The 15,091-nt window shown below is 34.6% G+C and overlaps 1 protein-coding gene across 5 annotated transcripts in view; it reads right to left on the bottom strand.

Annotated features, from left to right (window-relative positions):
* SBF2 (SET binding factor 2) overlaps positions 1–15,091 on the bottom strand; it is a 237,691-nt gene that overhangs the window by 15,149 nt on the left and 207,451 nt on the right. For all 5 annotated transcript variants that reach the window (XM_048948353.1, XM_048948355.1, XM_048948356.1 and 2 more), the window contains 5 exons: positions 13,851–14,027; positions 11,186–11,287; positions 9,762–9,947; positions 2,279–2,405; positions 913–1,040 (listed from right to left, as the gene is read on the bottom strand). In XM_048948353.1, the coding sequence (XP_048804310.1) occupies positions 913–1,040; positions 2,279–2,405; positions 9,762–9,947; positions 11,186–11,287; positions 13,851–14,027 (720 nt within the window). The remainder of the gene's footprint in view (positions 1–912; positions 1,041–2,278; positions 2,406–9,761; positions 9,948–11,185; positions 11,288–13,850; positions 14,028–15,091) is intronic.

Genomic DNA, 15,091 nt, shown 5'->3' with positions numbered 1-15,091 from the left:
CTATTCAATATCGCTCTCTTGTTTTCTCCATCTTCTCTCTCCCATACTGATTTAATGAAGCATAGGAGTATGTATGCATGGGGGGTCATGGGGCCTGCGTTGTTGACTACCAAAATCATATTAGGTAAGTTTATATAGCTGATTTGAGCTGTAGGTGCTATGCATTCTAAAATACAATGTGGTAAAAAAATCTTTGAGGAAAAAGGAAAGCTAAGAAACACCAATAAAAGTGTTAGTGAAAACAAGGCTTCCAACACATTGGAGCACGTAACACCCTGTCATTATCTGGTCACCAGCAGTGGACAGGCATGCAGATAAATTATTTGTCAGGGTGAAGCTCATTGGCAAAGCAGGAGAGAGAAGCACATCAGTGGGACAGGGGGGGAAGCTGAACTACCTTAAACCAGTCTGACCCCCAGAACTACAGTATGAACATTGCTCTTTTCTTTCAGTTCCTTAGATGTCTTGATGTCTATCATTTTAGACATTCCATTGTGGCTGGAATGGACTTCAAGCTCATTTCCCCATAACTGTGAATTATGGTATATAAACAAATATTTTAAAATAACTATGCAGATTTTAGGACCATTTTTATAGTAAGTCATATAACTATAGAAATTAAACAAGTAACCTTTTTTTCCTCAATGGCATGCATATGTACATTTCCAGAATTCATCCCTTTAATGAAATTTCCAAAACTAAGATGACTGAAAGTATAAGCTTTAAGACATTATAGCAATCAATTAAGAAGGATTAATTTTGTCCACCAAATGCTTTGTCCAGCTAGGCAAATCAAGATATCAAAATGGACTCAGAATAGCAAACAACCTGATCTTTGTTTGTTTGAGGGTTTTGTTTTTCTTAAAAAAAATGAATAAAAAGACCCACCCCACAACAACAAAACACACATACCTCTATTTCAGTGGGAGCATAGAGGTAATTGAAGAAAATAGGGCTCCTCTTGTGCATCTTTTCAATACAATCCCAAATACAAATTCCTTTTTTGGTGTGTTTATCTCCTTTATCTTCAAAAAGTGTCCCTAGAGAAAATAAATAGCAGCAAATGATAGCTTTATGATAAAACGTAGCAAACATTAAAGCACAGCCAAAAGGAATTTCACAAAGTGAATTTACAGTAAAATCTACTATAAAGTGAAATTGCTGCAAAAGACAGTTTGTTGAAACAAACGCTGTGCTTTGTAACTGCCGCTCTGCCACAAGTTGAACGTGACTTTTATATTAAAAAAATAAATAAATCAATAGCATTATATTTATAATTCTGTTCTGAAATTGATTGAAATAGGGTACTTATGAATGTCCCTTTCTGTCTCCAGCTATACTGGCTCAACAGATCATTGAGCCATGCTAGCTGATTCTGTCCCCTAATATGAGAGGTTACGAGGCCTTCAATCCACTGGAAACAGGACTTTATATTGCATAAGATGGCATTTGAAAATGTAGCCACACAAAATAAACAAATGTGGTTTAAAAAAAAAAAAAAGGACATGCTGTAGAACCATGTAAAAATACAGGTTGAAAGGACAGAAAGAAATTGACTCCAATCTTTCGTTCAGAGCAAGGTAAATAATAAAAATATTTCTTTCTTGTTGAAATAAAATGGCTTCTGAAGTTCAATATGTTCCACAGTTAGTACAGTTTTAAAGAAAAGCATTAAAATTGACCATATGCCATGAGAAACAGTGAAATTCAGAACATGTAAGTATTTTGTTTGATGAACAAGCTCCAGGAACAGCCTCGGCTGTGGTTGTAAAGTCTTATGTGAACTGTGAAGGCAGATAAGGTCTTGTAGGGAGCAAATGAGCTTTTGCACATGACAGATGTAGGGAGTAAAAAAAGGAGAAACACTAAAAAGAGAGTTCAAAAGAAAAGAGTGAGAGACAGTGGATGGAAAAGCTTCCCTTTCCTGAAATGTCATGTGCTCTCTGAAGGTTTCTTAAGGACTTTGTTTCTATTAAAACAAGCACTTAATAGGGGAAACTGAAGTAAGTCAGTAAGTTGCTAAAAAAAAAAAGAAAATGACAAAGAAAACAAACCAAGAAGGCAAAACAAAACCCAAGGCATGACAATCATTCATTCAGAAAATTCAGTGTGTTTGTCACCTATATTTTAGTTTCTATTCCTGAACTGAAATTGACTAGAGTATTACCATGCAATTACTAGATCATCTCAAACAAGGCAAATATTGTAGACCAAATACAGGACAGAAAAATGGGGACAAAACCAGAAAAAATATGCGATAAAAAAACATTACACATACCATGTTCTAGTCTTTCATAGTCTGAATCCAGAAGAAATGTTTTAAATCGATTTGATATGTGATGAAAAGCTAGGAACTTCAGATAATACTGATTGAACTCAAACTCTGTTGGATATTGGTTATGAATCTAAAAATAAAGAGGAAAAAAAAAAGGATTTTGAGGTAATAAGACAGGAAAATAATTATCTTGTCAAATCAGACAACAAATACATTCATAAGAAACTGCACACAAATCCTTCTACAATTTGTCTAAAATATTTAATTCATTGAAATTCACACATTGTCCATGATGCAAAAGTGTACTTTTATACTCAAATGTTGCACTCTGCACAAAATGCTGGATTCTTCAAAGTCATCAAACTGGGTATCATTTTACTTTAACTCATAAGACACCATGCAAACTCATATGCAAAGACGCTGCTCCTCGATGTATCATTTCCTGCAAATCAAATTTTAATTGGCAGGTTTTGCAGCAGAGTTCTAGGTATTGCTCAGGACCCAAACAAGACAACATGTACATAAGTAACTCTGGAAAACAATATTCTATCTGCCATTACTGGAACGGCTCATTTCTGAAGTGCCCTCTAGTCAACACATATTCCTTTGCTCTCAAAATATGAACCAAAATATTGAAGTGTGAAAAACGAATCAAAACAACATATTGAGGTGCTTTGCCATTATTCATATGCATATATTTAATAGAGAACTACTTATTTTTTATGAATTTTTTATTAATATTTTCATGTGTTATAATTCATTGAATGTCTCCAGCAAGAGTCAAATGTTTAAGAAAACAACACAAGATCATCAGAGCACAGCAATGGGGAAGAGCTGGCTCTTAGAATTTCTTCATCTTGAACTTCCTCAGAAAGAGCCTGATTTGTAGTTTTAGGCATTTAGTTTAATATTCATGGCTCAATTTGCTTCATTAATTATTAATAAGTACTCAATGCCCATATAAAATTTAAATCTAAATTTTATTTTCATGAGATATTACTTTCAAAGCCCTCAGGTGTTAAATGTAAATTTTACTCTTTAAGTCAATGCAGTATTTATTTTCAGAATTAAGGATGATAGTGAACTGAAAATCCTCAATTACAATGGAAACAGCTTTCTCAATCAGAAAGAAACTGCTGATTGAATTTAACTTTTCAAATATGTGATTTGTGTAGTTTCACCTCAAACATGTAAAATACCTTTATTTTGGCACTTTTCCCACATATTGTCTTTTTTTATTCCCAGCACTCCTATTTTCCCATTGTACCTTTTTTCTCTAATCTCTATGCAACTAAGTCCTAAAAAAGAGACATGTTTATTTAGCATTAAGGAAACCAGAGCCAGGCTATTTGAAGCAACTTGATGTTTAACATCTCACATGTGCTATTTGAAAAAAAAGCAAAGAAACAATAAAAAAAAACAACACAACAGCAGAACCCACAACCAAGTGTGCATTCAGCAGGAAAGATTAACCACTAATTTACAACAGTGACAGGGAAATCCCTTGAAAGACCCCTTAAATACATATACAGCAGTGCAGTCACAGGATTTCTTGTTATATGTCGATATTAGCTTATGGTGAGGTATTTAAAATGCTAAGCTATTATGAGTTGTCTCAGTTTAACATCCTCACTCTTACTTTATCCCCGTGTTTTCCCAGATAAAAATGACTGTATTCCTGCACTGTTTTGTAAGAATAATGCTAAGCAAAATTGTTTTTCTATAATAAATTCAAGGTCAATTACAAAGACAATGTAACTTTTTAGTTCCCTTTACGAAGAAGAAAGTAATTTTTCTAGCAAACAATAGATTTAAATATAACCAGAGCACCCTACTTCTGTTAAAAAATGACTTAATGCACTTTTGGATTGAGATCCCAAAATGGTCTGTGTGTGTTCCAATACATATCCAGGCATATACAAATAGTTTATAGTTCCCACCTTGTTTAGGAAAAGTATTATTTGGAATATAGCAAGAAAGGAAGTTTTTTTGATAAACTGGTTATTTTGGTAATCTGTTATATGACATGGTCCAAACTTCTACTTGTGGTCCAGTAATTATTTTAGTAAATTTCAAGAGCTAGAACAAGAAACAGGTACTGAAGTCCTGTTACACATTCAGATATTGTAAGTGATCCAAATTCTGAGATTTCTGAAACTGCAAGTAACTAGAAATAATAAGATTTACATTTTAGAGTAAGAACAACTATCATCTCAAGCATTTATTTAAGGTGAATAACATAGTGTGTCTGCTTGTTTTCTATTGTATATGGCAGATTTCAGCACGCTTGGAGATGGGAAAGAAACGACTACCCATGATTTGTTTAGACGTGCTGCAGTATGTGGAAATTCAAAATATGGCTGAACTACCAGGGAAAAAAGTTCTGATAAAATACAGCTCTAATATCACAAATGATACAATATAAATGTGACATTGGAAAAAATAACCGGATTAACTTAAGCAATTAAAAATAAACATAAAATAGAGACTATTAATTACCGTAAGCAATGTAACCACTTAGGCAAATTTCTACAGGTTTTTTTTTTTTCTCTTTGGTAACTCTTTGGTCCAATTTTAGTTAATTCATTGACTTCAGAGACATACTCAAAACTTGCATGCAAGTTAAAAGCATTTTAACATGCAAGTTAAAAGCATTTAAGCTTCCTGCAGTGACATCACTTTCCAATTCAGCCTTCCAGAAGCAGTGAGTATCTACCAGATGCTGCTGTTGTGAAAGAATGATTTTGCATTAATAATTCAGCTGACACCTGGAGAATTTTGGCATAAACAATGACTTCTTACAAGATGACGCAGTTCTAATTTAGGAATCACTGCTTCATTTGTTTTCTCTGTATTGTTAGTTTAACAAATGATATTTAATGCACACTGGCTCAACAGAGGTTTATTACCTATTATGTCGAGACTACAAGGGCTGCTCCGAAAGTAATGCCTCCTATTTTATTATGTTGGCCCACAATGTCAGAAGCAGATGTTGGTAACATGGAAATAGAGGTCTAACTTTCCCACCAATATTCTGTTACATTTTGTTGCTGTGTAACAGACAGTAGCAGAGTGGCAGTCTGACAAAATGGCACCTGACATAGAAGTGCACTGGAAGCGAAGGCGTGGAATTGAATTCCTTCATGTGGAAAACACTGCACCAGTGCACTGCACTGACATTTGTCAACGCGTGCTGAAACATTCATGGAGATCAAAGAGTGGCACGTGCACAGAGAGGTGGTGGGGGATGTATTTCAGCAGTGGTGATGGTGAGATGAAACACAATCCATGTTCTGGATGGCCATGAACAGCTGAAATGAAGAGTGCCTCAATCAGCTCATCCACACAAATTGGCGAATGGTGGAGACTATGTTGAAAAATAGTGTTTTACAGCTCAGAATTTGCTCAGTCAGTGTTTTTTGTATCTGCAGTAGTTGCCGTGAAAATGAATTGGAGGCTTTACCTTTGGTGCAACCAAGTATAACACTGGTTACACAAAGCTGTGTTCCTATGTCCTTTCTTGGATGAAGACTACAAGCCCTACACAGCCCTATCATTCCTCACAAGAAGATACTGACTACTTCAGATTGATTGGCTGAACTGCTTCTGAACCCACATCCATCAAAATAAGATATTTACAGTTATTTCTACCCATTTCCTTTCTATCATTTTGGTAGAAAAGGCACGTAGATCCACACAAACCCCTTAGCTAACAGACTGGAAGTGTAATATCTCCACCAGAGGGGAGGTAATTAATAGCTCCAGATGGCCTATATCAAGTAACCTTTCTGCTGACACAGCTGCAGCCTGGGCACATGGACACAGTTTAATACCAAAAAACCAGGAGATACTGATCATTATGTAAAATGCACCTGCTAATAACACGTATACTTTATACTGCCTCTTAATGATGATTCAGATACTACCAAATCTCCTACCTGAGATGAATTATATTCCTCTATCATGCAGGAGAACCAAATCAAATTGAAAATGGATAATGTAAACATTTTCTAAAAGGAACATTATATATTTTTTATTTCAGGATTAGTCTTAGAAAAACAAAAAAATAATGTTTAGAGTACAATGGAAATTATGAAATTGCTCCACTACCCAACTTGCCCCCCAAGAAAGTACAAAGATTAGAGACGATTCACAAGCGCTTCTGTTGGAAGTTCTCATGACAGAGACCAAATTTCCTTAAGAGGTTCATATACAGAGTAGGAATAATTTAGGCACCTTGCAGCATAAAGCAGAATCATACCTATCAGCTGTTAACAGCAGGGATTTATCCCACTTCATGTTTCATTGTAAATTCTAACGTCAGGAAAATTACACTCCATTATTCTATGAACTTCTGACTGTTTTAAATCTAACAGGAATTTTGCCACGAAGAAAACATGGAACATCCTATTCTCACCACAATTAAAAATATCCTTTAAATGCTAACTTTCATCTTTGCTCTGTATAACCCATTTGTTTCCAAAGTTTGTGTGACCGTGACCTCTGGACTTGAGGAAAAATCTACTCTACAGGTGTGCATGGTTAAGTTTCTTGTTGTTCTTTATGTCAGCTTCCTAAGATTTATTACCGTAAGACCGAAGCAAAGTGCCTCCACGGTTAGGAAAAGAATGTTTAAAATGATGTAGGCTATATCTACAATAGCAAATAGTTCACAGCTGTTGCTGAGGTTCTATACACCTTTTTTTCCCCCCCTTGAGGTCTATTACTATATAGTTTTAACTTGAGTGATGAATCATTGCTTTAGACCCTTTTAAGAAGTATTGATTAATTAGCATACACCTGAAGCAGAACTTCTAGGTAAATCCCTCCAAGAATCTAGTTCATATTTTCTAAAAATTATCAAAATGGCAAGGGGAAATGCTTGAGGGAATCTCTTCAAAATTACATTACTGTTTCAAATCAAATGCCAATTCACTCCATTCTAACAAGAGACAGTGCAATCCAGTCGTCAGCTCAGTAAAAACAGAAGATGTCTGACAACAGTGAGAATACAGCATCAGACAAGTGATTTTCAAAGAGCCGAATGAACCACTCAACAGGCAGGCCTCAGGATTTCAATAGCTACAACAGGACAGCTATTTTGTCCTGCTGTAGCCGCTGCAACTAAGAATTTGCTGTTGTTGATGTTTTTCCCCTTCTACTTCAACAAACAAGAAATAACCTTAAGGTACCCCAAAGGACAGTTTATGTCACAACTGGCGGTGGATTAATTTGTTTGAATGAAAAATGCCAGTACTCATGCTCATCAATCTCTCCATTTTGAATAAAAATTAACCTGAGGACCACAGCCACTGGGAAACAGATTGATAAGAAAGGAGACATGACAAATATCTGTAAGGTTTTCTTATGCTAGAACAGACCCAAGTTACAAGGATATCACTTATTCACTTTCAAGACAGCAACAATGGATGGGAGATAATGCTCAATGTCGCAATACATAAAAAATGATCCTTTTCTGCAACATGTTCATCAGTAAGTCTTCACTCATTTTCTTATAAACTCATTCATAACCATTCCTCCATATCTAAAGATTTTCTTTGTTTGTAGGCTTAGTATGTTTTTTAATTAGTGGACTTTGCTTTGGGCAATCGACTAAGTCTACTTGCTGACTTCTCTTTCAGGGTCTACTCCATGTATGTATTCACTATGATCATCTATTGCTAGACAGAAGGTTGGTGCTTTAACAGTCTTCTTCTATGAGGAGGAATCATCCACACAATTTACATGCAGGTTAATAATATCTAGAAGCCAAGACTTTTCAGTGAGAAAAATGAGAAGTGGAAAAAGAAAGGCATCTACAAGAAGAGCTATACACAAGCTCCTACCTTGTGTCTCCATATGCAGAGAATCTGCAAAGCATTATATTTACTGTTAAGCAGTTAAGCAGAAATGAGCAAGAAATGCTTACTCTGCTGTACCATGTAACTGATGGTGTTCATCTTCTTGCACACATGCAGAATATATAAAAATAAGAACAACTTAGGTGATTATTTCCAAGTTTTCTAGAGTTTGTTTCTTTTTTGGGTACTGCTACTGGACCCCTAGAAACCTGCTTGTTTTTTCAACTACAGAAGTGGAAAATTGCATTACTTAGGTACGAACTCTTGAGCAGAGAACTTTAACAGCATGAGAAAAGCAGAATTCCAAGAACCGCAAAATTTTCTTTCCATGCTACCACTTGTTTTCCATTAAAACCATCCGGTATATTTGGAAATGTGCTCCTAAGAGTATACTTCCTAAGTAGTAATGTACTTGATGATCAAGTCTGCAATTAAATTCCTGGAAAAAGATCATGTCTTGCATCCAAAATGCCTCCGAAACTCCATTGTTGTCCCTTAACACTGTTTGTATATAAGACCAAGATCTAAAAAATGAACAAGAGGACTTATGGACTGCAGTACTGTTGTTGAAGTGATCCTGGAAGCAGATCAAGTATCTTGGACAAATCAACTGGCAATGGGAAAAGTGACCTGTTGTTATTTATGTAGTAATGGTCACTTCGTTCTTCCAGCTCTTACTGGGAGTACAACATGTGTCAGGCTGTTGATATACGTCCAGTGGTTGCTCTTGTTGGTTGCCCCACAAGAAGCCCTCTCTTTAGAAGAAAGGTACTAGGTTGGGGCCCAATAATGTATAGCTCAAAAGCTAATTTATTCTGGGAATAGGCCTACAGCAATTATCTTTTAAGAAACCTACCTCAAGAAATCATCATTTATTTCTACAGGCATAGTTTGGTCCTTATAGTCTGCAATAAACTACAAATGAGAATGGGGAATGGAGCTGAAATGGAGTTACCAAAAGCCAACCCAATTTTTAGATGGAGTTGATCATTCTACTAAATATGTTACAATATCAAAAATAAAGGTTGAATTATCCTCAGTAGTACAGATTATTCACCAGAGTGTAAGCAGTGCATAAATGTCCTTCCACTGAATTTTTGCTGCTGCTAGCAACATGTTTCTGCTTATCTAAAAGTAATAGCAACAGACTTTGGAATGCATTGAGTAGAAAGAACATAATTTCAATCCATAATTCCTCTGCATACGAGTTTGAAACAGACCACTACAGAGAGGCTAAACATACTTCTGTCTCCAGAATTGGCTGGGTACAAGGTGTCTCGAGAGGGCATAGTCAAGCACAAGGAGTTAAAAGCCTTCTACCTACTGTATGAAAAATCTGTTGATCTCTTCTTCTAATGTGAAGTATTCCAAACTGCCAGAAGCCAGTCTTAAGCTTAAAAAACTTCAAATTGAAATCTCTGCATAAATCACACTAAAATACCCATTAAGGTCAACCATTCCCTTAGAAGGTCTGTTTTGTATGGATGCTCATTTTCTAGCTTTTCTTCATGTGAAACATAGTCCCTTTATTAAAACTTGGAGAAGAAGGTTATTAATCTTCCCTCAAAGCATTATCTATGACTGATGAAATAACAGCATCTATACATAGATATAGATGGACTTACCTGATGCACACAGTCCAAGAACTGCAAGAAAATAGGCGCAAATCCACTACCCTGACAATTTAGAGACAAATTACTTCTTTGACTGAATTTATGACCAAAAGAGAGCCATTCTTTTTCCACCAGCATTCGGAAGCCTTCAAGTGTTCTATAGAAGGGATCGCTGAGTAACTGTACCAGAGATACTACCTAGATCACAAAACAGGACAGATTATGTTAAGAATGACATAAGTTAAAATGAAACCACTTTATGTAACTTACATAAATATTCCATCATATGCTTCCAGTTCAAAGGAACAAAAGCCTTCATATAAATTCAATTAAAGTACTTTACCAGGTAGGCTACATATTTTTATAACACAATACAAATATGATCGCACATGAAAGAGCCTTAATTAAATTGGGTCTTAATGATAATCATAAAAGCCAATCCTGTGCAACTAAAGAATTCAGAAATCATGAAAATGCTTAACAATTTTGAATTACATTTGAAATAAAACCACTTTTATTAATAAAATAAACAACAGAAAATAATAATAATTAATAAAATACTATTTATAAAATAGTACTGGCTACTTCAGCAAAGAAAGCATTAAAGAATTGATCCTAAGGATGACTCTACAGCTTTGGTAGTGTTGCCAAACTATCGTCCTCGCCAGACAACTTCAGCCTGTTCTTGTAGACAGCATCTCTGAAGATGTTAAAACACAGCACAGACATCTCCCACCTCCAGCTATGTATGTGCCTTTCTCTATTCTTCACTGTTTGACAATGATTATTACATTCATACATGGCAAGATTATTACATTCCCTTATGATTTTGTTTACCTAGTATCAGGATGCTGGCTGTACATGATATTTTTATTTACTAGAATTATTGTCATCTATGTTTATCTTCTGGATTATGAAGTTATGAACACAGTGCACTTTAAGTGAGCTATCAATTGTGTAATTTATAGCATATTTCACAAAATTATCTGTTCCAGTAATCTGTCCTTGTAACAGGTGTATTACTGTCACTTTCACACGGTTGGTTTTCTCTCTGTATGTGTTCCATTTCTGGAAAGCAAATAACAAAGAAGGAATTCCTCTCCTTCCCTTCTGTGTTAAAGTGTACTGTGCTTAAAAAGGTAAATAACCTGTAGTGACAACTTTCAGCTTTCATTCTTACATATGATCAGGTACTGAAACTCAGATCTTGTAGATAAGCCCTAGAATTCTAAGTCCAACAGGGCCTCTGGAACATTTTAATGAACTCTTCTGTGAAGTAAATTGCAAACACAAGAATTCATATATTCCAGTCTCTTCTTTGTTGCCACAACAGAGTTTTATTAATCTTACATCAAATTATCAGTCTCACACGTAAAAAAGTCTTGCCCAGTGTTTTTCTTACTATTTAATTATTTCAAGTTTTAATAACAGCTTACTTGTGCAGTAATATCCCAGCCATCTTCCAAACAGACCATAACAGAAGAACCATTTTCTAGGAGCTCTGAGATGATCACACCCAACTGCATTATCCTGTGAAGCTACATAATATTACAAATTGAAGAATGAGAGAAATGTCTAGATATTATCAATAAATGCAATCTCTTCATATTTAATATTAAACTTGTATAATGAAATCTACATATGTAGTATAGATAAATTATTGATAAAACAGACCAGAAAACTAAAAAACAATCTCAGAACTACACAAAACCATGCAAATATTTGAGATAGGAACCATTACAACCAATGAACACTGCAATAAATAGTTGTCATAAAAAGGAGCATGGCAACAACTCAGTTGATAGATTTATGGTAGAGAAATTTCACCCTGGGATTAACACTACAGTCTTTTCCTGTGAAAAGTTATGGTCACATAAAGTCACTCAATACTTTGATGGGGGAACAAATGTAAGATACATAGAAGAAAATATTTCTAATGTTCATTCTCTTAGAAGTCGGAAATTAATGAAAAAAGAAAAGCAAGAACATTCTATTATCTGGAAACACTTTCAGATAGATTAAATCTTTTTTCTCACACTGTTTTTGGTCAGACTGGCTAAAACGTGTGAAAAGAGGACAGGTTCATTATTTGCATTCTGATAAATGCTATTTAGTGGTATTAAAATTCTATAAGCAGATGAGTTAGTAATTTCTCTGGGAAAGGTTATATACTTGAATGAGATTTAAAACATATTGGTTATAAGCAAATTGAAATAATTAAGTGAATTTGAATGTTTTTACCTTACAGAGAAGTGTTCACATCATTACTATTAAAACGAGAACCTACAGTGTTTCTACCATATCTTTCATACTTTGAATGCATTCTTGGTAAGTAACATAATATCCTATATGTAGGCAGTAATTTTTTCCCCTTTTTTATAGTAGAATCAAACTGCTCTTTCCAGTGCACTGAATACAATCCAATAGCAACATAGAAAATATGAAAGCCTAAGGAAAGGGAGAAAGCAAAAATGGCAAAAGACATCTAAGACCATTTATGCACGGAAAAAAGTAAGTTCACATGAAAGAAACTCAGGGAGAACAGTATTAAATTGGAGAAAATAAGAAAAAAGATCAAGAAACACTAGAAATAGGATGGATTTTTACTTTGCTAAAAAAAAACAACACCCCAATCCTATGAACATTACCATGAAAACTTAACAGAAGACATTTAACAACTCTGAACATTCACACAGTCATTACTAGAAACTAAAAGTGAACTATTTTCTTGCAATTTTTAATAGGAAAAGACTATTTATAAAAAGCATAATGCACTGAAAATCAAATAGTTCATTTATTGTTCTATGCTTTCGTAGGCAATAGACTAGAAGAAAGACTATTTTTTTTGCTGTCCTTAAGGAAAGAAATTGGTATGCAATCTGGTTACATAGATTCAATAAATCTGGTTACATAGATTCAATATACAGAAAGGGAAGAACACTATTTTTTATTAGTAGTACTCAGAATATACTTTGAATTTCTTCCATATTCAAATCCTCATAAAGAACTATTTAGCCTACACAGTGTTAAAACCAATATGGCACAACTCCTGTTACCTAGAGAGGAAAGATACAACAAAAAGAAGTTTCCAGATGACAGATCTATGTTCGTTCACAGGATTAGCAGAAAATGGGAAAACTCAGTCATAAATCAAGTTTATTGCATAAGTCACCTACCCTGGAATTTTCACCACAGAAATGTCGTGGTAATGAATCACAGTTAGTACTGTCATCTAATCTTGAGCAAAGACTTACACTGTTACTTTTCCTCTCAAATACACTTGAGTGTATCTCCAATGTGATAACCTCTTCTTAATCTCTGTGCTGCTATAGAGACGTGTCTATTTCATCACAGTGATATTCATTTCGTCTATCTACACCTATTAGCTTGCTCAATTGCTCTGTGACTGGAAATGGTCACATGGTGGGGTCATCATGACCTTAATGTCTCCAGACTTCTCCCTTTCATTGACAAAGCAGGGGTCAGACATTTCAATGATGAGCTCCTATGTTCCGTAAGGAAAGACCATACCTTAAATGTGAGGAGTCAAGTCATTCCTTGCAATGAAGCATGTTCCAGCCAGAAGTACATTTTATGATGCATAATCACTGAAATCACTAAATTACCTGCATGTACTCTGCCTATTCTGTTTTCAAAGATTATTTGCTGTTGAGGAGTATTTATGCAGCAAAACGTGGTAATTCAAGGTAGGAACATATATTAAGGGTAGCATATCAACTTTAAAATCAAAGGTGCATTTATTGTCTGTTATTTTTTCTAATTTTTGTAATATATAGAATAAGAAAAAAACTGTTAAAAAAACCAAGACCATAAATAAAAATGATCATCTCTACTTGTTTATATGTTCCATATAGAGAGACAGTCTATATAAACAATGCTATAAAAATTACCTCCCACATCTGTAAATGTTATGGTAGCATTAAAATTAACACCTGTGTAATGACAGAATTGATAGCATGCAAAGTAATTACAAAGAGCAAAGAACAGCTGTTTAAAATACAACAGTTCTCTGTCAGAAGAGTCTTAAATTTATTTGGTGCAAGCAGTACTGCATGTAGAAGTACCTGTCATATAAATTACCTGTGGGAACCATTCTGACTCCCCAAGAGCTTTCAGGAATGTTGCCTCAGAATCTGTAGGAATAGTGCTGGGAACACAAGCTCTCAACAGCTTTTTAAAGCTTGCCTTTGTCTGTCGGATATCACTGAATTCAACAGGAACAAATTCACAATTCAAAGCAAAATCAAGTTTGAAGCCCTGTGTGAGAAGGACAACAGCAGATGCAATTTAAAAGTATACTTGTCAGCACAAGTCTTGTCAAGTCTCCAAGTCTTGCCAACTTGGTTGTTAAATACTTCAAATCCTAATTCAAATTCGAGTAGTTCAGCAGGACAAATTCTAGTAGTTCAGTAACACATAAAAAAATGTAACTTTCAAACCAAAAAAGAACCCTCATAACTGCAAATAACGTGATTCATTTCAGCAGTCACTGCAAAGTGAGGCATTTGCTGATTTAAAGCACCTATTTCAACTCAGAATAGCATTCAGGGAATACCTGATGCAATTTCCACGATTTATGTGTGGTTTTCCTAGCTGAATTTCTCATGTTTCACTCTACTTCACGGAAGCCCTGCTTTGCCAGAACCCTCTGAGGCTTATAGTTAAAAAAGATATCATGCAATGATGAAAAATTGATATGAGAAGACCTGACTGAAAATTTCAGTAAGAACATTCACTTGGAAATCAGATGTAAATGGCAATCCAAAAGAACAGAAAACTTCTGTTGGAAAATAAACTGCTTTCTTAGTAAGAGCAATTTATTCTAATAATGGTGAATTATGTTTAATCTGGAAATTTCTGTTTTGTCTCTTATATTATTATGCTGCGTCATACGAAGTTAGGATACTTCATTTAGGTACTTAATAGGGTACCTCTGTAAATTACTGGTATATTAATTATATTATAAAGTCATTGAATTTCAAATTAAATATGAATAAAATACCTAATAAAAAGAACCATTTTAATGTACTGTCTGATGAAAGAAAAAAAGGAAAATGAATTTACCAATCAGTTGTAGCAGATGAAATAAAAGTGATACAAAGTGATATGCTATGATACATATGCAATATAATTTAGAGTAAAATAAGATATAAAAAGATTTCAAAGTACAGAAGAAAATTAGAAAGACGGTCTGTAGAAAATTTTAGCTTTTTGATTTATTGTTCTGATACAGCACGGTTCTTCCATCTCCAGAAATAACATAAATTCAGAAAGAACTGAGTACTGATACATTTACCTAGCAATTACTGCTTTTCTATACT

The sequence above is a fragment of the Lagopus muta genome, chromosome 6 (genome assembly GCF_023343835.1).
Source record: "Lagopus muta isolate bLagMut1 chromosome 6, bLagMut1 primary, whole genome shotgun sequence".
In the NCBI taxonomy this organism is placed as follows: Eukaryota; Metazoa; Chordata; class Aves; order Galliformes; family Phasianidae; genus Lagopus; species Lagopus muta.
Note: the sequence above shows the minus strand (reverse complement) of the source record. Positions and strands in the feature narration are given on the sequence as shown.